The sequence below is a fragment of the Leguminivora glycinivorella genome, chromosome 5 (genome assembly GCF_023078275.1).
Source record: "Leguminivora glycinivorella isolate SPB_JAAS2020 chromosome 5, LegGlyc_1.1, whole genome shotgun sequence".
Classification (NCBI taxonomy): Eukaryota; Metazoa; Arthropoda; class Insecta; order Lepidoptera; family Tortricidae; genus Leguminivora; species Leguminivora glycinivorella.
In genome coordinates, this window is record NC_062975.1 from 17307087 (window position 1) to 17332569 (window position 25483).

General features: G+C 38.5%; 1 protein-coding gene across 3 annotated transcripts in view; it reads right to left on the reverse strand.

Annotated features, from left to right (window-relative positions):
* Nucleotides 1–25483, reverse strand: part of LOC125226277 — a 35813-nt gene that overhangs the window by 5323 nt on the left and 5007 nt on the right. Inside the window, exons 4-6 of one of the 3 annotated variants that reach the window (XM_048130205.1) lie at nt 25101–25199; nt 24937–24999; nt 24120–24195 (exon numbers count right to left, since the gene is read on the reverse strand). In XM_048130205.1, the coding sequence (XP_047986162.1) occupies nt 24120–24195; nt 24937–24999; nt 25101–25199 (238 nt within the window). The remainder of the gene's footprint in view (nt 1–24119; nt 24196–24936; nt 25000–25100; nt 25200–25483) is intronic. The other 2 variants (XM_048130206.1, XM_048130207.1) reach the window with 2 other exon arrangements.

Below are 25483 nucleotides of genomic sequence, written 5' to 3' on the forward strand. Positions count from 1 at the left end.
TTTTACGAAGCAAAATCGTGCAGCAAGTAGTAGGTACTTTTAAAGTAGTACTTTTCCATACTAGTTCTTTTTACTTTAAATTTTGAACTTCACTATCACTCCCATAAAAATAGCTATAACAATGTATGTGCTCGAAAAGTGCGTTTTCTATAAAACAAAATCATGCGGAAAGTAGTACTTTTCCGCACTAGTGTTTTTTACATTCCAATTTTATTTAAATTTTGAAGGCCACCATCCGTCCCAGAAAAATCGTTCGGAAAGTTGTACATTTTCGCACTAGGGTTTTGTACTTTTTTTTTTTTAATTATGAACTTCGCTATCAGTCCCGTAAAAATAGCTATTATAATGTATGTGCTCGGAAAGTGCGATTTATATGTAGCAACATTGTGCGGAAAGTAGTACTTTTCCGCACTAGCGCTTTTTACTTTTCAAATGTTTTTAAATTTTGAACTTCACTATACGTCCCAGAAAAATCGTGTGGAAAGTAGTACTTTTTCAAACTAATGCTTTTTACTTTAATTTTTTTTTATTATGAACTTCGCTATGAGTCTCATAAAAATAGCTATTATAATGTATGTGTTCTCGAGAAGTGCGTTTCCTATGAAACAAAATCGTGCGGAAAGTAATACTTTTCCACACTAGTGCTTTTTACTTTTCTTTTTTTTTACATTTTGAACTTCACTATCCGTCCCCGGAAAATCGTGCGGAAAGTAGTACTTTTCCGCACTAGTGTTTTTTACTTTTAATTTTGAACTTCACTATCAGTCCCATAAAAATAGCTATTACAAAAGTGCGTTTTCTATAAAGTAAGATCGTGCGGAAAGTAGAGTACTTTTCGGCACTGGTACTTTTTACTTTTAATTTTTTATTTTATTTAGGACTTCACTATCAATCCCATAAAAATAGCTATTACAATGTATGTGCTCGAAAAGTGCGTATTCTATGAAGCAAAATTGTGCGGATAGTAGTACCTACTTTTCCGCACTAGTCACTAGTGCTTTTTACTTTTAATTTTTTTTAAATTTTGAACTTCACTGTCTATCCCAGAAAAATCGTGCGGAAAGTAGTACTTTTCCGTACTAGTGCTTTTTACTTTTTTTTTAATTTGTTACTTCTCTATCAGTCCCATAAAAATAGCAATGTATGTGCTCGAAAAGTGCATTTTCTATGAAGCAAAATCGTGCGGAAAGTACTTTTCCGCACTAGTGCTTTTTACTATTCATTTTTCTTTAAATTTTGAACTTCACTATTAGTCCCATAAAAATAGCTATTAGAATGTATGTGCTCGAAAAGTGCGTTTTCTATGAAGCAAAATTGTGCGGAAAGAAGTACTTTTCCGCACTAGTGTTTTTTACATTCTAATTTTATTTAAATTTTGAAGGCCACCATCCGTCCCAGAAAAATCGTTCGGAAAGTTGTACATTTTCGCACTAGGGTTTTTTACTTTTTTTTTTTTTATTATGAACTTCGCTATCAGTCCCGTAAAAATAGCTATTATAATGTATGTGCTCGGAAAGTGCGATTTATATGTAGCAACATTGTGCGGAAAGTAGTACTTTTCCGCACTAGCGCTTTTTACTTTTCAAATGTTTTTAAATTTTGAACTTCACTATACGTTTCAGAAAAATCGTGTGGAAAGTAGTACTTTTTCAAACTAGTGCTTTTTACTTTAATTTTTTTTTTATTATGAACTTCGCTATGAGTCTCATAAAAATAGCTATTATAATGTATGTGTGCTCGAGAAGTGCGTTTCCTATGAAACAAAATCGTGCGGAAAGTAATACTTTTCCACACTAGTGCTTTTTTTTTTTTTTTTTTTACATTTTGAACTTCACTATCCGTCCCCGGAAAATCGTGCGGAAAGTAGTACTTTTCCGCACTAGTGTTTTTTACATTCTAATTTTATTTAAATTTTGAAGGCCACCATCCGTCCCAGAAAAATCGTTCGGAAAGTTGTACATTTTCGCACTAGGGTTTTTTACTTTTTTTTTTTTTTTTAATTATGAACTTCGCTATCAGTCCCGTAAAAATAGCTATTATAATGTATGTGCTCGGAAAGTGCGATTTATATGTAGCAACATTGTGCGGAAAGTAGTACTTTTCCGCACTAGCGCTTTTTACTTTTCAAATGTTTTTAAATTTTGAACTTCACTATACGTTTCAGAAAAATCGTGTGGAAAGTAGTACTTTTTCAAACTAGTGCTTTTTACTTTAATTTTTTTTTTTATTATGAACTTCGCTATGAGTCTCATAAAAATAGCTATTATAATGTATGTGTGCTCGAGAAGTGCGTTTCCTATGAAACAAAATCGTGCGGAAAGTAATACTTTTCCACACTAGTGCTTTTTACTTTTCTTTTTTTTTTACATTTTGAACTTCACTATCCGTCCCCGGAAAATCGTGCGGAAAGTAGTACTTTTCCGCACTAGTGTTTTTTACTTTTAATTTTGAACTTCACTATCAGTCCCATAAAAATAGCTATTACAAAAGTGCGTTTTCTATAAAGTAAGATCGTGCGGAAAGTAGAGTACTTTTCGGCACTGGTACTTTTAACTTTTAATTTTTTATTTTATTTAGGACTTCACTATCAGTCCCATAAAAATAGCTATTACAATGTATGTGCTCGAAAAGTGCGTATTCTATGAAGCAAAATTGTGCGGATAGTAGTACCTACTTTTCCGCACTAGTCACTAGTGCTTTTTACTTTCTATCCCAGAAAAATCGTGCGGAAAGTAGTACTTTTCCGTACTAGTGCTTTTTACTTTTTTTTAATTTGTTACTTCTTTATCAGTCTCATAAAAATAGCACTGTATGTGCTCGAAAAGTGCGTTTTCTATGAAGCAAAATCGTGCGGAAAGTACTTTTCCGCACTAGTGCTTTTTACTTTTCATTTTTCTTTAAATTTTGAACTTCACTATTACTCCCATAAAAATAGTTATTAGAATGTATGTGCTCGAAAAGTGCGTTTTCTATGAAGCAAAATTGTGCGGAAAGAAGTAGGTACTTTTCCACAATATTCACTGGTGCTTTTAACATTTTTTTTTATTTTGCTTTTAACTTTAACTTAACTGATGACTGGGACTGATAGTGAAGTTAAACTTAATTTTAACTTCACTATCAGTCCCATAAAAATCGTGTGGAAAGTAATACTTTTCCGCACTAGTGCTTTTTAATTTTCAATTTTTTTATTTTATTTTGAACTTTACTATTATAAGTCCCATAAAACCAATGTCTTTCAAATTCGAAAATTGTACTAACATAACTTTTAATTTTAATAATTACTAAAGTATTTTGTCTTATTATGTTTTTTTATTTACTCGCACAATGCAAAGTAAAGCATTGTTTGAAAACTTTGAAACATGTGCGCAAAGATGATTTCCGAAATTCCGACTCGTATCGGCTTATATGACACTCATCAGAAATCACCTACTTTCCGCACTTGTTGCATAAATAGCTATTTTGACATTTTTAACAAAGCCCAATTGAGAAGATGTTTTCAATTATCTAATCGTAAGATATCGATATAATTATTTGCTTTGTTATTTCACAATATTTTTTTTAGTTAGTTCTTTACTAAAATTTGCTCTCGAGTATGAGCGTCTTTGCTGAGATGGTCCGACGGCCAAACAAAAGGTTGATCTTTAAAAAGCTAAAACTATAAAATATAGAATTGTTCGGAAACGCACAGGTAAGATAGATAAACAATAGAACGACCCGGCGCGCGCTACGAATGCATTCAATGCCAAAACACACTATGATAATTCAGGTCAGTTATGTTTTAAATTTTAGTGTAAGGTTTTAAAGTCCAATATTGTTTGAATCGACATAAAACTACGTTATTTGAATCGACATAAACTTGTTTAGAGACGATACGTATGAGCTTGTACTCGCTATGTTTATTCAATAATAAGTTGAATTTCAATGTGCGCAGAGATTAAAGTTGCTTAAACGGTTTAATAATTAAATGATAGGGTAACCTTTAAGACTGGGTTTGGTTTTCGTTAGAGGTTATTTAAGTTAACTGTATCAGATAGGCTTACCCTATCAAACAGTCACCCTTACAAAAGGTTACCATTATGGTTGGGGTTTTTAAAACAACTTCTAAAATAAGCCTATGAAAAACCCCGGTTATGGTAAGCGGTTCCGGTCCCTGCCCTGCGCCCGTGTGCGACATAGATGGTTGTGGACTCGCACACCACAAGATGCTACACTACAAGAAGCCTACGTCATCACAATCAGCTGACGCGGTCGTTGACCCGCCGCCCGAGCCGGCCCCCGCGCAGGCTCGTCCGCCGGCCCCCGAGCCAGCAACCCCGGCCCCCGACACCGTGGCGCACGTTACATCGGATTGTGATAAATCTTCTTGTGAGGACAACGTTATGTTAAAAGTAGTGTCAGTGCAGTTACGTGGACCTAAGGGTACCGTAAGTACCTACGCCCTTTTAGACGATTGCGCATCTGTGTCTATGATAGACTCTGATTTAGCGGACGAGTTAGGTCTTAAAAATCAAAATCCGCGGTCTGTAATGTTTACCGATGCGTTCGGACTCGAGGTGTATCAATCAGCTGTGCCGAACGTTATCGCGCAGATAAGTGGACAAAATAATAACAATAGTTATAATATTAAGTTGCGTAAAGTGTCTAAATTAAATTTACCAGCTCAAAACTTGTCTGCACTTAAAAGTTTAAATTGTAAACGTTTATCTCATATTAAGGAATATGTGTGTAAAAGTCGAGTTAAACCTCGTATTCTCATTGGGGAAGATAATTATTACCTAATCGCTCCGATACAAATAATTCATGGTAGTGAAACCGAGCCCTATGGATCTCTGTGCAAGTTAGGATGGTCAATTCATGGTAATTGTGGTCGCACTCACTCTAACGCTGCCAACGTGTTCCATCTCAGTCACACAGATGGCGAAAATATAGGTGAACTAAATGATTTAATTAAACATTCTTTTTCCCTAGACTCCATAGGAATTTCAACCTTACGCCGTGAAAATAGCGATCATTTAAGGGCGTTGCAGATCCTAGAAGATTCAGCGCGCCTTATCGGAAATCAATGGGAAGTGGGTCTGCCGTTCAAGAAGGACGTATTCGCCATGCCAGACACACGCGAAGCTGCCCTTACGCGCCTACAGCAGGGACCGGAACCGCTTACCATAACCGGGGTTTTTCATAGGCTTATTTTAGAAGTTGTTTTAAAAACCCCAACCATAATGGTAACCTTTTGTAAGGGTGACTGTTTGATAGGGTAAGCCTATCTGATACAGTTAACTTAAATAACCTCTAACGAAAACCAAACCCAGTCTTAAAGGTTACCCTATCATTTTAATTATTAAACCGTTTAAGCAACTTTACTCTCTGCGCACATTGAAATTCAACTTATTATTGAATAAACATAGCGAGTACAAGCTCATACGTATCGTCTCTAAACAAGTTTATGTCGATTCAAATAACGTAGTTTTATGTCGATTCAAACAATATTGGACTTTAAAACCTTACACTAAAATTTAAAACATAACTGACCTGAATTATCATAGTGTGTTTTGGCATTGAATGCATTCGTAGCGCGCGCCGGGTCGTTCTATTGTTTATCTATCTTACCTGTGCGTTTCCGAACAATTCTATATTTTATAGTTTTAGCTTTTTAAAGATCAACCTTTTGTTTGGCCGTCGGACCATCTCAGCAAAGACGCTCATACTCGAGAGCAAATTTTAGTAAAGAACTAACTAAAAAAAATATTGTGAAATAACAAAGCAAATAATTATATCGATATCTTACGATTAGATAATTGAAAACATCTTCTCAATTGGGCTTTGTTAAAAATGTCAAAATAGCTATTTATGCAACAAGTGCGGAAAGTAGGTGATTTCTGATGAGTGTCATATAAGCCGATACGAGTCGGAATTTCGGAAATCATCTTTGCGCACATGTTTCAAAGTTTTCAAACAATGCTTTACTTTGCATTGTGCGAGTAAATAAAAAAACATAATAAGACAAAATACTTTAGTAATTATTAAAATTAAAAGTTATGTTAGTACAATTTTCGAATTTGAAAGACATTGGTTTTATGGGACTTATAATAGTAAAGTTCAAAATAAAATAAAAAAATTGAAAATTAAACACTAGTGCGGAAAAGTATTACTTTCCACACGATTTTTATGGGACTGATAGTGAAGTTAAAATTAAGTTTAACTTCACTATCAGTCCCAGTCATCAGTTAAGTTAAAGTTAAAAGCAAAATAAAAAAAAATGTTAAAAGCACCAGTGAATATTGTGGAAAAGTACCTACTTCTTTCCGCACAATTTTGCTTCATAGAAAACGCACTTTTCGAGCACATACATTCTAATAACTATTTTTATGGGAGTAATAGTGAAGTTCAAAATTTAAAGAAAAATGAAAAGTAAAAAGCACTAGTGCGGAAAAGTACTTTCCGCACGATTTTGCTTCATAGAAAACGCACTTTTCGAGCACATACAGTGCTATTTTTATGAGACTGATAAAGAAGTAACAAATTAAAAAAAAGTAAAAAGCACTAGTACGGAAAAGTACTACTTTCCGCACGATTTTTCTGGGATAAAAAGTAAAAAGCACTAGTGACTAGTGCGGAAAAGTAGGTACTACTATCCGCACAATTTTGCTTCATAGAATACGCACTTTTCGAGCACATACATTGTAATAGCTATTTTTATGGGACTGATAGTGAAGTCCTAAATAAAATAAAAAATTAAAAGTTAAAAGTACCAGTGCCGAAAAGTACTCTACTTTCCGCACGATCTTACTTTATAGAAAACGCACTTTTGTAATAGCTATTTTTATGGGACTGATAGTGAAGTTCAAAATTAAAAGTAAAAAACACTAGTGCGGAAAAGTACTACTTTCCGCACGATTTTCCGGGGACGGATAGTGAAGTTCAAAATGTAAAAAAAGAAAAGTAAAAAGCACTAGTGTGGAAAAGTATTACTTTCCGCACGATTTTGTTTCATAGGAAACGCACTTCTCGAGCACACATACATTATAATAGCTATTTTTATGAGACTCATAGCGAAGTTCATAATAAAAAAAAAATTAAAGTAAAAAGCACTAGTTTGAAAAAGTACTACTTTCCACACGATTTTTCTGAAACGTATAGTGAAGTTCAAAATTTAAAAACATTTGAAAAGTAAAAAGCGCTAGTGCGGAAAAGTACTACTTTCCGCACAATGTTGCTACATATAAATCGCACTTTCCGAGCACATACATTATAATAGCTATTTTTACGGGACTGATAGCGAAGTTCATAATTAAAAAAAAAAAGTAAAAAACCCTAGTGCGAAAATGTACAACTTTCCGAACGATTTTTCTGGGACGGATGGTGGCCTTCAAAATTTAAATAAAATTAGAATGTAAAAAACACTAGTGCGGAAAAGTACTACTTTCCGCACGATTTTCCGGGGACGGATAGTGAAGTTCAAAATGTAAAAAAAAAGAAAAGTAAAAAGCACTAGTGTGGAAAAGTATTACTTTCCGCACGATTTTGTTTCATAGGAAACGCACTTCTCGAGCACACATACATTATAATAGCTATTTTTATGAGACTCATAGCGAAGTTCATAATAAAAAAAAAATTAAAGTAAAAAGCACTAGTTTGAAAAAGTACTACTTTCCACACGATTTTTCTGAAACGTATAGTGAAGTTCAAAATTTAAAAACATTTGAAAAGTAAAAAGCGCTAGTGCGGAAAAGTACTACTTTCCGCACAATGTTGCTACATATAAATCGCACTTTCCGAGCACATACATTATAATAGCTATTTTTACGGGACTGATAGCGAAGTTCATAATAAAAAAAAAAAAAAAAAGTAAAAACCCTAGTGCGAAAATGTACAACTTTCCGAACGATTTTTCTGGGACGGATGGTGGCCTTCAAAATTTAAATAAAATTAGAATGTAAAAAACACTAGTGCGGAAAAGTACTTCTTTCCGCACAATTTTGCTTCATAGAAAACGCACTTTTCGAGCACATACATTCTAATAGCTATTTTTATGGGACTAATAGTGAAGTTCAAAATTTAAAGAAAAATGAATAGTAAAAAGCACTAGTGCGGAAAAGTACTTTCCGCACGATTTTGCTTCATAGAAAATGCACTTTTCGAGCACATACATTGCTATTTTTATGGGACTGATAGAGAAGTAACAAATTAAAAAAAAAGTAAAAAGCACTAGTACGGAAAAGTACTACTTTCCGCACGATTTTTCTGGGATAGACAGTGAAGTTCAAAATTTAAAAAAAAATTAAAAGTAAAAAGCACTAGTGACTAGTGCGGAAAAGTAGGTACTACTATCCGCACAATTTTGCTTCATAGAATACGCACTTTTCGAGCACATACATTGTAATAGCTATTTTTATGGGACTGATAGTGAAGTCCTAAATAAAATAAAAAATTAAAAGTAAAAAGTACCAGTGCCGAAAAGTACTCTACTTTCCGCACGATCTTACTTTATAGAAAACGCACTTTTGTAATAGCTATTTTTATGGGACTGATAGTGAAGTTCAAAATTAAAAGTAAAAAACACTAGTGCGGAAAAGTACTACTTTCCGCACGATTTTCCGGGGACGGATAGTGAAGTTCAAAATGTAAAAAAAAAGAAAAGTAAAAAGCACTAGTGTGGAAAAGTATTACTTTCCGCACGATTTTGTTTCATAGGAAACGCACTTCTCGAGAACACATACATTATAATAGCTATTTTTATGAGACTCATAGCGAAGTTCATAATAAAAAAAAATTAAAGTAAAAAGCATTAGTTTGAAAAAGTACTACTTTCCACACGATTTTTCTGGGACGTATAGTGAAGTTCAAAATTTAAAAACATTTGAAAAGTAAAAAGCGCTAGTGCGGAAAAGTACTACTTTCCGCACAATGTTGCTACATATAAATCGCACTTTCCGAGCACATACATTATAATAGCTATTTTTACGGGACTGATAGCGAAGTTCATAATTAAAAAAAAAAAGTACAAAACCCTAGTGCGAAAATGTACAACTTTCCGAACGATTTTTCTGGGACGGATGGTGGCCTTCAAAATTTAAATAAAATTGGAATGTAAAAAACACTAGTGCGGAAAAGTACTACTTTCCGCATGATTTTGTTTTATAGAAAACGCACTTTTCGAGCACATACATTGTTATAGCTATTTTTATGGGAGTGATAGTGAAGTTCAAAATTTAAAGTAAAAAGAACTAGTATGGAAAAGTACTACTTTAAAAGTACCTACTACTTGCTGCACGATTTTGCTTCGTAAAAAACGTACTTTTCGAGCACATGCATTGTAAACGCACTTTTTGAGCACATGCATTGTTATAGTTATTTTTATGAGACTGATAGTGAAGTTCAAAATAAATAAAAATTAAAAGTAAAAAACCGGCCAAGAGCGTGTCGGGCCACGCTCAGTGTAGGGTTCCGTAGTTTTCCGTATTTTTCTCAAAAACTACTGAACCTATCAAGTTCAAAACAATTTTCCTAGAAAGTTTTTATAAAGTTCTACATTTGTGATTTTTTTCATATTTTTTAAACATATGGTTCAAAAGTTAGAGGGGGGAAGCATTTTTTTCCTTTAGGAGCGATTATTTCCAAAAATATTAATATTATCAAAAAACGATCTTAGTAAACCCTTATTCATTTTTAAATACCTATCTAAAAATATATCATACGTTGGGGTTGGAATAAAAAAAAATTCAGCCCCCACTTTACATGTAGGGGGTACCCCAATAAAACATTTTTTTCCATTTTTTATTTTTGAAATTTGTTGGCGTGATTAATATACATATTGGTACCAAATTTCAGCTGTCTAGTGCTAACGGTTACTGAGATTATCCGCGGACGGACGGACGGACGGTCGGACGGACGGACGGACGGACGGACGGACGGACGGACGGACGGACGACGGACGGACGGACGGACGGACGGACGGACGACGGACGGACAGACAGACATGGCGAAACTATAAGGGTTCCTAGTTGACTACGGAACCCTAAAAGTAGGTACAAAACCTTGCTTGCTGTAAAAAAACCTACTTCATTTTATTCCCTTATAATATACTGATGAGTACGAGTAGGTCAATAATTGTACTATCAAATACAGAAACTAAATGACGTACATGTCAAATGGTAATAACTACGCAAATTCAAGTGCATGCGTCTGAGACAAGCTCTATCTATAGCAAACCAGTTTCAATGTAGAAAGACAACAAGGAACGGATAAAGCTTACCATAACTCAATGAAAACAGGTTTTAAAAACCCTATCGCGATAGGGTTTCGGAGTTAACTTAGTTAGTAGTTATGGTAACCTCATAGTAACAGATTCAATAAGCTTACCGTTTTAAAAGGTTACCTTTAAAAAAGCTTACCGTTTTATTTAGTAAGAAAATTGATTGGGTAAGCAAATTGATGAAGTTAAGCCTAAAAAGGGGTTTTCCGGTCCCTGTTCCCTTATAATATACTGATGAGTACGAGTAGGTCAATAATTGTACTATCAAATACAGAAACTAAATGACGTACATGTCAAATGGTAATAACTACGCAAATTCAAGTGCATGCGTCTGAGACAAGCTCTATCTATAGCAAACCAGTTTCAATGTAGAAAGACAACAAGGAACGGATAAAGCTTACCATAACTCAATGAAAACAGGTTTTAAAAACCCTATCGCGATAGGGTTTCGGAGTTAACTTAGTTAGTAGTTATGGTAACCTCATAGTAACAGATTCAATAAGCTTACCGTTTTAAAAGGTTACCTTTAAAAAAGCTTACCGTTTTATTTAGTAAGAAAATTGATTGGGTAAGCAAATTGATGAAGTTAAGCCTAAAAAGGGGTTTTCCGGTCCCTGGCCTACAGTCTTTAATGCGCAAGTTTGTTAAAGATCACGCGTACGCAGATCGCTACCGAATAGAGGTAAACAAACTGTTTGCCGCTGGCTACGCACGTGAGCTCAAGGAAAATGAACTTTCGGCCGACCGCATATGGTATCTCCCGCACTTCGGAATTCAGAACCCCAACAAACCTGGTAAGTTGAGACTTGTTTATGATTGTGCTGCAAAAGTAAATGGGAATTGTCTTAATAGTTATTTATTAACGGGACCAGACTTATATAATTCACTTATGGGGATTATGTTGAGATTTCGTGAGAATAAAATAGTTATAATTGGGGACATTAAGGACATGTTTTTGAGGGTGAAAATAAGGCCCGAAGATCAACATGTACTTCGTTTTTTATGGCAGGAAGCTCCGGGCTCGCCCGTAAAAACATGTGTTATGCAAAGTCTATTGTTTGGTGCCACTTGCAGTCCTTTTGTAGCACAATTCATTAACAATAAAAATGCATCTAGGTATGAAGATTTATATCCGGAGGCAGTAAATGTTATTGTAAATAGTCATTACATGGATGACTGTTTATATTCAACTAGCAGTGTAGAAAATGCAGTTAAGTTGGTTGAACAAATTACTCTTATTCACAAGAGCGGTGGATTTGAGATACGAAATTGGTCAAGCAATAGTCAGGAGGTATTGAAAAATATACCTACTGACGCGCTCGCGCAAACAGCTGTTCACTTCAAGGACGGAGTTATGAACACAACCGAGCGCACCTTAGGGTTAATGTTTCATCCTTCAGATGATACTTTTGGATTTAAGATTTCATTTAATCGTGTCCCTCAGGAGGTATTAAATGGATCTGAGGCTCCGACGAAAGCAAAAATGCTTAGCCTCATCATGTCAGTTTATGACCTTCACGGTTTTTTATCGCCTTTTATTATAAAGAGCAAAATAATATTTCAGGACGTTCACCGTAGTGGCGTGGAGTGGAACGACCATATCCGACCGGAGGAGCACGCGCGCTGGGTAAGGTGGCTCGACGAGCTTAAACTACTAGCGTCGCTGCGCATCCTCGACACTACGCGGCCGCGGGGCCATGGACGCCATGCTACGATGATTCGGCGGATGGGGTAAGTGATCCCACCATCATACATACCGAATTACATGCATTTTGCGATGCCAGTAGTAAGGCATATGCCGCTGTGGTTTATTGGCGCTTTGTTCGCTCAGATGGAACTATAAATGTATGTTTTGTGGCGAGTAAAAGCAGAGTGACCCAACTTCGTCCGGTCTCTATACCGAGGCTAGAGCTTCAAGGTTGCTTGCTCTCTGCTCGTCTGGCCGCCACAATACAGAGCGAGCACAAAGACATTAAGCCAAACAAGCGATATTTCTGGACGGATTCAAATACCGCCCTCCAGTGGATTCGCAGTGACCCTAGAGACTTTAAACCATACGTCGCTCACCGCCTCGGTGAGATTGACGAGTTGACCAGTTCGTCAGAGTGGCGTTACGTCCCCACGTCCTTGAACGTAGCCGACGTAGCCACTCGTGAGGACGCGCCACCACTGCAGTACGATGACGTATGGTTCCAGGGGCCAAACTTCTTGCGTGAACGCGAAAGTGAGTGGCCCAAGGATCTCAAGAGCTCCAAGCAGCTTGAGGAAGCTATTTGCGAACGTAAGGTCATTAATGTTGTATCCTCAGCCGACTGTACTAGTACGTTGCCGGTACCTAACGAAAATTACTTTTCGTCGTGGATTCGATTACTTATGACTACTGCACGGGTATTGTTGTTTATTAAAAAATGTCAGCATAAATGCGATCGAATCGACACCGAACTGTTACAATCGGCAGAGGACTTGTTGATTAAAAAATGTCAACATGATTCATTTCTTACAGAAATTGCCTGTTTAAGGAACAATAAGCCGTTATCGAAAGATAGCCGACTGCTACAGTTAACGCCCTATCTCGACGATGCGGGCCTACTACGTGTAGAGGGCCGTATCGACAAGACTGTAGGAGTCAATGAGTCTACGAAGAGACCAGTGATTCTTGATGGCAAGCATCGAATCACCAGACTGCTCGTAGAACACTACCACAGGCGAGCACTGCACAGAGCTCAAGAACTGGTAGTTAATGAGCTAAGGCAGCGCTATTGGATTCTGCAACTGCGACCAACTGTACGCGCAGTCGCAGCCCATTGTCTGCTGTGCAGATATCGTCGCGCCGCGCCGCAGCCGCAGCGTATGGGTGACCTGCCCGCTGCACGGCTGCAGCACAACCGTCGTCCGTTCTCGTTCACCGGGATCGACTTTTTCGGCCCCATGGAGGTAACCGTAGGTCGTGGTAGGCAGAAACGGTATGGAATGTTATTCACATGTCTGACCATTCGAGCCGTACATGTCGAAATAACGGAAAACCTTACCACTGACTCTACCATAATGGGTTTGAGACAGATGATAGCACGCAGAGGTACCCCTACCATGATATACTGCGATAATGGGACCAATCTTAGAGGTGCCCACATGGAATTGAAACGCAGTATCGCTGAACTAGACAGCGATGCCCTGCGCAATGATGGACTCGTGAGAGGAATTGAGTGGAAATTTATTCCCCCGGGCGCCCCAGAGATGGCTGGCGCGTGGGAACGAATGGTGCGTACTTTTAAATCATCCCTCCGAGCTGTACTCAAGGAGCGCGCCCCACGGCCAGAGACCCTTTCAACATTGATGGCTGAAGTTGAAGCCCTCGTCAACAGCCGTCCTATCACGTACGTATCGGTAGATCCTAACTATCCTGAAGCTCTGACCCCCAATCACTTCTTGATTGGTACGTCCTCAAATGGACCAGCGTTTGGTAAGTACGACAATGGCGACCTCCAGTTAAGACGTCAGTGGCGGATAGCGCAACGTCTAACTGATATGTTTTGGGCACGTTGGCTCAAGGAGTATTTGCCAACACTTCTTCCGCGACAAAAATGGACGCGCGAAAATCGCTCCTTACAGGTAGGAGATTATGTAATTATAGTCGAACCTAACTTAGAACGTGGATCATGGCGGCACGGAATAGTGAGTGCGACACACGTTGGTAATGATGGGCGTACTCGCGTTGTTGACGTCCGTACGCGCACGGGCATTTTACGCCGCCCCGTCACCCGCGTCGCCTTACTTGCACCAGAGATGGCTCGTGATGACTAGTCATCACTAAGGGGGTGGGATTGTAGGCGACGCATATATGTTTTATGTGAACTGTACGTTAGGATTTATTTATTAAGTTTGTTTACTTATTTTGGTACATGTAACGCCATCTAGATTAAAACTTTGGAATTAAAGCTACATAAAAACAATGGTGGGTAGCGAGCCCAGGTCATGCGCTGCACCTAAGTAAAATGAAGGTAGTTGTACATTTCGCGAACTGAGACCCGCCGCGTTGACTCCTCGCTCGTACCACGGTTTTTGGCATCGTATTTTCAGAATTATGCGTTTAATTTAACCTGTCACCTACAATTATAGTTGTAATATATTGGTAGTAATATATTAATTTAATCGAGTTTTTTATTATAGTATTGTGTATTAAGCTTATAGTATTAAATCGTGTTTTTACTGAAATAATTAATTCGAAAATGAATTGCTAAATTACAAAAAAAAAAAACTGTCAGCCTGTCAAAGTGGCTCCGTATTTAATATTGATATCTTGCACAATTTCGATTTCTTTGCCACTGCGATACCCATTTGCGAGCTACAGACATTTACCCGAACACGCACACATGTGGGCAAAGTTCAGAAGATCATACATTGATGAAAACTGAAATTAATTCGTTATGTTTTTACTTGTCACTACAATGACAACAAACAAGGACCCAAAGTCGTTGCGCTGCTAGGCAACGAAGCCCACCGCGCATGCTCCGCACGACAGCGCGCCATGCGCCGACTCCAGCAGTCTATGTATTTGCTTGATAACAGCAACTGCCAACTTCAGTGTCAGTTTTGTTTATCTCCAGGACTCTACATAGTTAATGTTTTTAGTTTCGTGTTGTGTTTTTATAATATTACTTTTGATTTATATAGGTTTTTTAAGCATCAATAGAAATCAAAAAATGTCACTCCCAGGTGGTATTATATCTTCCATCACCGACAACGACGATTCCTCCCAAAAGCTACAATGTTCTCTGTGCTCTGAACCCAAGTACTTCAAAAACCAACATGGGCTTAGAGTACACTTGGGTAAAAAACACAAAACGGACATCTCACACAATATAAATACTGAACATCCAGTTTCAATAGGTACATTAGGTCACCCAGTTACATACGACATTTCTGAAACTCTTAGCCGTCTAAAACATAGTGTCCGTGTCATTAAAAGAATCCCGAGAGGTGCGAGAGTATTGGTAGCACAAAAACTTACCTCTTTGCTACAAAATGCAGACTGGACTGGACTCAGCCAATCAAGGTATTACCAGCATAGAGGGAAAGCTCGATTCAATAGAAAGCCGGATGGAAGAATTTAATGCGCGGCTTACCCTCACGGAGAGCAAGGTGGAGAGTCTACCGACCATTGAGGCCAAATTAAAAAAGCTAGAGGCCGATTTTGCCGATTTAAAGGCTAACGAGCGTGGCAGGGATCAGTATTGCCGTCTAAATAATGTGGAGATTTGTGGAGTTCCCGTGAAAAATGGTGAAAACCTAATGTCCATCATGAATAGCATATCTGTCACTATAGGCTTTACTTTACAAGACTCAGATGTAGATTCTATTCATCGTGTTCGCCGGTTTGTGTCGTCGGCCGGCGGCGGAGACCGCGCGGACCCCCGACCCCCCGGCATAGTGGTTCGCTTCTGCCAGCGTCGCCGCAAGGACGAGCTGCTGGCGGCCGTGCGCGCGCGCCGCAACCTCACCAGCGCCGACGCCGGCCTGCCAGGTCCCGCGGTCCCCATCTACGTTAATGAGCATCTAACAGCTGTGAACAAGTTGCTTCTGAGACAGGCTCGTGACAGGAAGAACGAACTAGGTTTTAAGTACCTTTGGGTCAAGCAATGCAAGATATTTATGCGTAAAAGCGACAGCTCCAAAGTGTTTGCAATCGGCGATGAAGGTGATTTAAGTAAACTTAAATGACTTTTTGCTATGTTTACTATAAGTTACATCAATGACACACTTTCGTCTATCTTTAAGCAGCTAATTTGTTTTGCATTGTACGTCTGTTCGTATTACACAACAACAAGGAAAAATATTTTAATTAAATTACCATCTTGCTATCTGTTATATCTTAAACTGTTTACGTTTCACTACTCGTCTGATAAAGGGAATTTATGCCTCATAAGAACTAATAAATATATTAATATAACATATTTTACTAATTTAACTTTCTTCCATCACTGTGTTTAGTAATAACAACATATCAATTTACTATCAGAACGTAAGGGGTTTGCGGACTAAATCACATACATTTTTATCTAACGTTATAAACTGTAATTACGACGTCATATGTTTATCCGAGACTTGGCTGAATCCTGACTTTTTTAGTACGGAATTTTTTGATAACAGGTATGAGGTATGGCGGCGGGACCGTGCCGATCGCGGTGTGAGTCGTGGGGGTGGCGTGCTGGTGGCCGCGCGGCGCGGGCTCAGTGTGTCGCGCCGGGACGAGTGGTGCGCGGCGCCGCGGCACGAGGAGCTATGGCTCACCGTGGAGCCGCGGGCCTGCGCCGGCGCCGCGCCCGCGACCCGCGCGCCCCACTCTCCCCGCCACCGCCGACGATCAGCTGCTCGGGGAGGGCCATTGTTGCATATTGCCTGTGTATATTTTCCTCATAACGATAATCATATTGCATCTCTGCGTTGTTTTTTCGATAACGCGGCAAAGATTATGCATTCAAATCCTGATGATGTTTTTATTTTTGTAGGCGATTTTAATGTTTCCCATGCGTCATGGTCCCCGTGTGTTGACTCAAATCATCTCGATATTCAGCCTGGTGTTGACCCCGTTGCAATTCTTCTTTCTGATTTTATTGCTTTGACAGGTGTAAACCAATTTAACTCATGTTTTAATATTAATGGACGCGTGCTAGACCTCGTTATGTCTAACGTAAACTGCGAGGTCACCGCCAGCTCATCTCCACTTACTTTGGAGGATCCCCAACATAAGGCGCTGTATGTTTCGTTAGCCCTAGAGTTAACTAACTTTTTGCCTCAATTAAAGCCTAATCACATTATCAAGCCCATTTTTCGTCGCGGTGACTATGACAATATTCGTAAAGAACTATCTGAGACCGATTGGTTATGTCTGGCTAACATGGATGTTGAGACCTCTGTCACGTACTTCTATACTGTCCTTAGTAATTTAATAGTAAAATATGTTCCGCATAAACCAGTATTTTCTAATAATAGGTATCCGCCGTGGTTTTCACGTGCGCTAATTAAAATTCGAAAGCAGAAGTTGACCATTCATAAGCGATGGAAAACCTATGGAAATCCCTTAGATAGGGCTGAATTCGTATTATTGAGATCTAGGGAGCATAAAATGGCTAAAAAGTGTTATAATGATTTTATTTCTTTGGCTGAGGACAAAATTCACCATAATCCTAATTACTTTTGGTCCTTTATGAAATCAAAATTTCCGAGCAATCATATACCAGATCAGATGTCTTATCGTGGTGATTCATCTAAGGATGGACAGACCATCAGCAACTTTTTTAATACTTATTTTAACTCTGTTTTTGTACCTGATCTGTCTGTGCCACTGGACGTGTCACTCGCGCCTGTAGACTCACTTATTGACCTCGGTAGCTTTGATATTTCAGAGGACAGTGTTTTTGAGTATTTAAAAAGGGTAAACATTAGTAAGGGTAGTGGTACTGATATGATACATCCTTATTTCATCCTTATGTGCGCTAAAGAGCTTACCGCGCCTTTAACGCAGATATATAGAAAGTCTTTATCGGAGGGCCACTTTCCTATTAAATGGAAAAGTGCTCTAATTACACCAATTTATAAAAGTGGGGATGCAGGTCAGGTAATGAATTATAGACCAATTAGTAAACTAAATATTTTTGCTAAAATTTTTGAGAAATTAGTATACAATAGAATAACTGCCGCTTTCTATCAGCATATCGCACCCAGTCAGCATGGTTTTTGTCAAGGTCGTAGTGTTGACACAAATCTCCTTACCTTCTCGGATTTTATTATAAATAGTTTATCTTCTGGCCACCAGGTGGATGCCGTGTATACCGATTTTTCGAAATGTTTTGATAAAATTAACCATAATCACTTAATTAAGAAATTATTAGAACTCGGTATACACGGTGACCTTCTGCGGTGGATTAAATCGTATCTTTCTAACCGGAGTCAGGCAGTAGCGTTGAAGGGATATACATCTTGTTTTCTGCCTGTCCCTTCTGGAGTACCCCAGGGCTCCCACCTAGGTCCCTTATTGTTTATCCTGTACGTCAATGACATGGCGACCTGCTTCCGTAATGCTGAACATCTTGTTTACGCGGATGACACCAAAATTTTTAGAGCTATATCGTCGGAAGCTGACTGCCTTTCATTGCAACAAGATTTAAATAATTTTTACCAATATTGCTTAGACAATCACCTATTCTTAAATACCGACAAATGCTTTATAATTAGTTTTAGCCGCAAACTGAATCCAATAATTTTTAACTACTCTCTTTGTGGTAATATGATAGCACGGGTATCATCCATTAGGGATTTAGGTGTTACAATGGACTCACAATTGAACTATAACTTGCATATTGATAACTTATGTAAGCGTGCTTATAAAAAGTTAGGGATGATTCTTCGTATTGGCCAGCCTTTTAAGAGACCTATTACCTACAAATTGTTATTTTATTCCTTAGTTAGAAGTATCCTCGAATTTGGTAGTATAGTTTGGTCTCCTCAGTACCAAGTTCACATTGACCGTTTGGAGAGGATACAAAATATTTTCTTAAAATCACTTGCCTACAGAACTGGTAACTATTTTGAAAATTCCGCATTAGCGGCTAAATATTTTTGTGTCCCGTCTTTATCCAATCGCAGGAATTACTTAGATGTAATGTTTTTGTTTAAAATTCTTAGAGGTGCTATTAATAGTCCAGATCTCCTGAAGTTAGTGAACTTTGGTTGTCCGCGTCTCCCCTTACGGCCTAGACCTTTATTCCATGTTAGTTTTTCTCGTAAGAACTATGCTAAGCATACTTTTTCAGACGAGTTCCCAGTTTATATAATAAACTTTTATTCGATATTGATCCCTTTAATAATTCGTTATCTAGTTTAAAATTGCAAGTGAGACGTAAACTTTTTAAATAACTTTATTATAGTAAACAATAGGTATTCCTTGATGTCTGTATTTGTTGATGCTTTTTGAATCGTAATTGTATGTGTTGCATTTCTTTTTTGAACTACGTTGTATTTATTATACTATGTACTACGCTGTTTTATAACTACATACCTACTGTTTTAAGTTAACTTCATATGTATTTTATGAACCTCCAGGTCTGTTTGTATTACTTTCAGTTTTTTGTAGGTACTCTATGTACTACACCTATCTATGATGTATATTACGACTGTTTGTGTTCTAAATAAATTAAAAATAAAAAAAAAAAAAAAAAAAAATGCCGTGTCGGAAAACTCTTATCAGGCCTGGGAACAACTGCTCACCTTTCCCTACCGAAGCCTACATGTAACCGACCAGAACAAAACTACATCTCTCACTGCTAAAATTAAACATAATGTTCAACACCCACATTGTCTCGAAGATCTTCACAGGGTAGCTCTAAAACACAACACATCTATATATAGAAACATTGAAAACAAAGTAGGAGAAGGCGACATCAGGGGAGCTGCTCGTCTTCTTTTTTCAACAGACTGTATTGCTTCTGACACCCAGGAAACTGTATCAGAATTAAAATCCAAGCACCCATTGCCCTTGACAAACCAAAACCTTCCCGATCCACCAGATTCATCAACACCTCCTCTCACTGCCTCTACAGATGAAGTTCTTAATGCAATAATGTCCTTCCAGAGCGGCTCAGCTGGCGGCCTGGATGGGTTGTCCCCACAGCACCTTAAGGACCTCCTCGCGCATAGCTCAGGCAACGACGGCGAGCAGCTCCTAAAGTCATTGACAGATCTGAGTAACCTTATGCTATCCGGGAATGTACACACTGAAGTTACGGGCACACTGTATGGTGCAAACCTGTGTGCGCTTCTGAAAAAGGACGGTGGCATCAGGCCGATTGCTGTGGGGACAACTTATCGCCGACTCGTTGCCAAAATCGGATGCGCGGCTGTTTCAACCCCCCTTAGCCAATACTTCCAACCTACCCAATTGGGTTTTGGTTCGAAGGGGGGTTGTGAAGCTGCAGTCCATGCACTCAGAACGTATATCACTCAAACATCCGGTAAGGTCGTTTTGAAAGTGGACGTCCGAAATGCCTTTAATAGCGTCGACAGAGCCACCATACTAGAACAAACACGTGTAAAAGTACCACACATTTACAATTTTGTTTGGCAATGTTACAACAACGCTTCCAAATTACTTTTCAGAGAAAACCATATTTCGTCAGCCGTTGGTTGTCAACAGGGCGACCCGCTCGGCCCCGCACTTTTTAGCCTAGCAATTCACCCGATTATTCTAAAATTAAATTCAAATTTCAATGTGTGGTACTTAGACGACGGCACCCTAGGAGGTGATGTGAGCGAAGTTCTTGAGGATCTTCGCGTTCTCATTGAGGAATTCCGCGGTATTGGACTAGAACTGAACTTTTCCAAATGTGAACTTTTCTTTTCCGATACATGCCCAGACAAAGATCTCGTAACGACTAAATTCCGTTGTCTTGCCCCTAATATTAAAGTTACAGAGAAAAGCTCACTTCACCTCTTAGGCGCACCTGTATTAGACGACTCATATTCAAATTTTTTAGAGACCAAAATTGAAAACCTAAACGAAGTTTCGGATCGTCTAACTAAAATTAATGCTCATGTAGCATATACTGTTATTCGTTACTGCCTTTTTGTCCCAAAATTTACTTACGTTCTAAGGTGCAGCCACTTTTGGAAATTTCCCACCCTTTTAGAAAATATTGACAAAATTATTCAAAATCTCCTAATTACAGTTATCAATATAAAATTGGACGACCGCTCATGGACTCAGGCTTCCCTGCCAATAAGGCATGGCGGTCTGGGTATAAGAAAAGTGTCCAGCGTTTCGCTCCCTGCATATCTGTCCTCTATCCATAGCTCACAAGAATTGGTCGCTAAAATTTTAAAGTCCCCAACAGACCAATTAAACTTGCCGGTTAAATCAGAGGCCAGATATGCATGGAGCAACGCCTGCCCAAACGAAGACCTGCCCGAATATCCCAATTCACAGCGACATTGGGACGAGCCGCTTTGTAGGCTGGTACGGAATAACCTGTATCAAACGGCAACCAGCCTTCAAGAGCGTGCTCGTCTCCTTGCCGCTTTCGAGTGGGAGTCTGGGCAGTGGCTTCAGGCTCTGCCGTCCGTGGCAATTGGTACCTTTTTGGACGACTCCACTTTCCGCATCTCGGTCGCTCTCCGCCTGGGAGTGAATTGTGTTACCCCGCATCGCTGTCGCTGTGGTGACCCAGTTGATCAGCTGGGCCACCATGGCTTATCCTGCGGCAGAAGCGCAGGACGCGCTTCCCGCCATGCGAGCCTCAACGACGTCATCCGTCGGGCCTTAGCCAGTGCGGGAGTACCGGCCGTATTAGAACCGACCGGTCTCACTCGCGATGACGGAAAGAGGCCCGACGGCATGACGCTCGTGCCATGGAAAATGGGACAGCCCTTAGTTTGGGATGCCACTTGTGCTGATACTCTGGCGCTGTCCCATCTCCATCGCACCGCTTTAAAGGCTGGCTCGGCGGCCAATTCGGCCGAACTCCTCAAGCGGCGCAAGTATGCAACCATTAATAGTGGTTACGGCCTACGTCCAAAAATGGACACACCCACATTAAATCTAATTTTAATTTCTTTTTCTTTACAAATACTTACTAACTGTACACATAAGCTAAATCTGTATTTTTCTAACACACTATTTGGGAAATAAATGGCTTTTATTATTATTTATTATTATTATTTGAGCCGTTTGGGGTTGAGACCCTGGGGCCCTGGGGGGAAGGCGCCCACAGGGTCTTCAAAGAATGCAGCCGCAAGCTTGTGGAATTGACACGTGACCAGAGGGCTGGGTCATATCTGGCACAGCGGATCAGCATTGCCATACAACGTGGCAATGCTGCCAGCCTTCTGGGCACGTTGCCAGTGGACGGCGATTTGGGGCAAGTCTTTTATTTATAGTTTATTTATAAGTTTAGATTTTAGTTTTAGTTTGTAGTTTTATTTAAGGACCTATTTTATTTTTTTATTATTATGTATTTGTAATGTAATTTTGTATTATGAAATAGACCGTGATTACCAACAACAACATAGTTAATTCAAATCATATGATTAAATAACCATGTGACGATAAAGTGCACAAATTGTATTTTGTTCCTTAAGAATAAAATCTAGTTAAGTGATTGTAAGACACATACCGGTTTTTTATGACTCAAATTATAATCGCTATGTAACATATTTATGAAAAAATATTTTTTTAACCTTATAATAACTGAAATAAAATTTCAAGTTATTTCTTAATGTATGCAAAAGTGAAAATACTTATGCCATAAAAATATTGATTTATTTGTGTTCAATAATTGCCGAAATAAACAGTTTTTTGTGTCTCCTGTAAAGTAGGTTAAAAACACATAGCGAAATCTGCACGCGCAGCGACGATTTGCTAGAAAAGTGGGTTAGGTTAGAACTGCGACCATACAGAAACAAACTTGTGCTAGAAAAGTTGGTTAGGTTAGGTTAGAACTGCGACCATACAGAAACTAACATTTGCTAGAAAGGTGGGTTAGGTTAGAACTGCGATCCTCAAGGAAACAAACATTTGCAAGAAAAGTGGGTTAGGTTAGAACTGCGACCATACAGAAACAAACTTGTGCTAGAAAAGCGGGTTAGGTTAGGTTAGAACTGCGACCATACAGAAACAAACTTGTGCTAAAAAAGCGGGTTAGGTTAGGTTAGAACTGCGACCCTCACAGAAACAAACATTTGTATGAAAATTTTTAAAAAGTGTTAATTCGAATTTCGAACTTTTGATATAGTGGCTAAATAATATTTCGGAATAAAAACTTTACGCGACAAAAAGTAGTTGTCAAATAATTCTTAGGAATTTTAATAAGTGTTGATTCGAATCATAAGGGAAACAAAATTACAGCGAAATAAGAAGGGGGAAAATAATAATAGGGGAAAAATACTTTCGGGCAAACAAAACTTCGGCCAATTAATAAAATGGGAAGCATTTTCGGGCTACTAATATTCGACATTACAATTTTCGACTTTTTGATAGGTAACCATTGAAAAGACACAGAAATGGTAGGTATATTGTTTTTACATAAAGCAACAAGGGCCTGCTAATTCAGAAAACAGTTTCAAGCCCCATGCGCAGTAGAAGAGGTGTTTAAAGGTAAATTATCTTATTAGTTATTAATTATATAGTCTAGTGGCATCGATTGCAGACGTTTCTGCTAATCAAAAGTTAAAAATCATTATTATGGTTCCGAAAAGATACTGAATCGTTTCATTTGCACTAGTAAAATTTATTTACCTATACATATATTAAACAAATCACTTTTAGTCTAAACGAACTGCACTGCATAGGACTCATAATACCAACATTACATAGCTAAAATAGATATATCTCTACATTTTTATCAGAATTCAGTTATGATTATGAGATCCTGGAGAAATCGAGGGAACTCGTCAAATCTTAAAGGCATTTATATAGTGATTTTTGTGTTTTTATAAGAACAGCATCCATTTTCTTTCTGAACTGTGGTATTTAGTGCAGTGGAGCTGCTGATGATGACCAGAACGGAACTCCTCAAATCTGAACGGCACACTTATAATTACTTTGGTATTTTTAAGAGAACAGCATGCATTTATGCTGTGAATAGTGACATTTGGTGCAGTGGAACTGCTGATGATGATCAGATCAGAACTCCTCAAATCTGAACGGCACACTTATAGTGACTTTGGTATTTTTATCAGAACAGCATGAAAAAACGTTCAGAACTGTGGCATTTCGTGCAGTGGAACTGCTGGTGTGTCTGTATAATCCAACATTTGCAAGTACCTTTTACCTGAATCCCTAAAGCGGCGGTTTTTGTTTCTTTAAAATTATACTTACTACATTTTATACTCATTAGATGGCGGTGTAGGAAGTGGTCGGTTTTTCATAGTGTCGGTTGGTTTACATCCTCCCACTGAAATGAATTGTGGTGTTATAGTAAGTACTTATAGTTAATCAAAGATAATGAAACTCAATCACACTACCCAGCGTCTTATGCGCGTCAGTCACTCAATACGCTGTAACGTTGGGGTTGCGTCGAGCAACTACCAATCAATCAATCAAATAATTTATTTGCCAGAATACAGTTACATTTTGTTGGTGTTACATAATTTTGTGTTCAGTGTATTCGGCCCACATACAGGCATGCAAATTTTGATTTAAATATAAACATAAACATAAACCATAACACAAACCATAGAGTTTACTAGACACCGATGCTCGAGATACGCCATTACGCCATACTCTAGTAACCATATAAATTCCAAAAATGTTACCAATATGTAGCCCTTATATGAGACCTTACATTTTTATTATTCTATATAATGCGTGAAATTTTCATATGCGTCTACTGAAAACGCGTGCCATACGTAATCTGCGGACACATATGGCACACTAGTTAGTTTAAATCGCGAGTGCCGTCTCCGCGTCAACACCGCAGCGGTGCCGTACCTCCACCACAGATTAACAATAAGTTACTAACCCTCCACGCGATGCACGAGACGTGTGCGGGGGAGGTGCGGTATCTGCACGGAGGCGGCACCGTGTACTGGCGCCCTTATGATGTAGTGTCGCTGAAATTGTATTTAATCCAGCAAACTGTAACTAGCAGCCCTGTTAAAAAATGTAATGCTTAATAGTTTAATTAGTTGCTTACTCTGATAAAAGTTTTCCGATCGCTTCGGTGGTAGATTCATTATGTCTTCGTCTTTTTTATACCCTAAAATTTGAACCAAAGGTTGCATACATCAGAATGTAGAAGTTAAAGGTAACGAGCATATAATTATGGTATTATGAAATGTCAGCCTTGATAAAACATACCTTTTCCTTTATACTTGAAAACAATATACGCAAATACAGCCGCAAGTATTAGGGCTACAACCAGGATGCATACAATGATTGCCAGATATTGAAAATGACCTGAAAAATAGAACGTTAGAATTAAAATAACACCACGAGGGTTTACTGGTGAAACCCGATAAGTTGAGCAAACTGGTTTTTGACATTCGGGCTATGTGCAATTTCCACAATGTTGTTATTTCAAGGATTATCTCGATTCTCGATTTATCGGGTTTCAGCAGTAAACCCTCGACCAGTTAAAATATTGTAATGAGACGATACCAATATTGAGTAGATACCAATACAATATTATTTTTCACATCAATAATTCAGTAAGGGTCTTTTCTTCCCTGTTATGAGGGAGC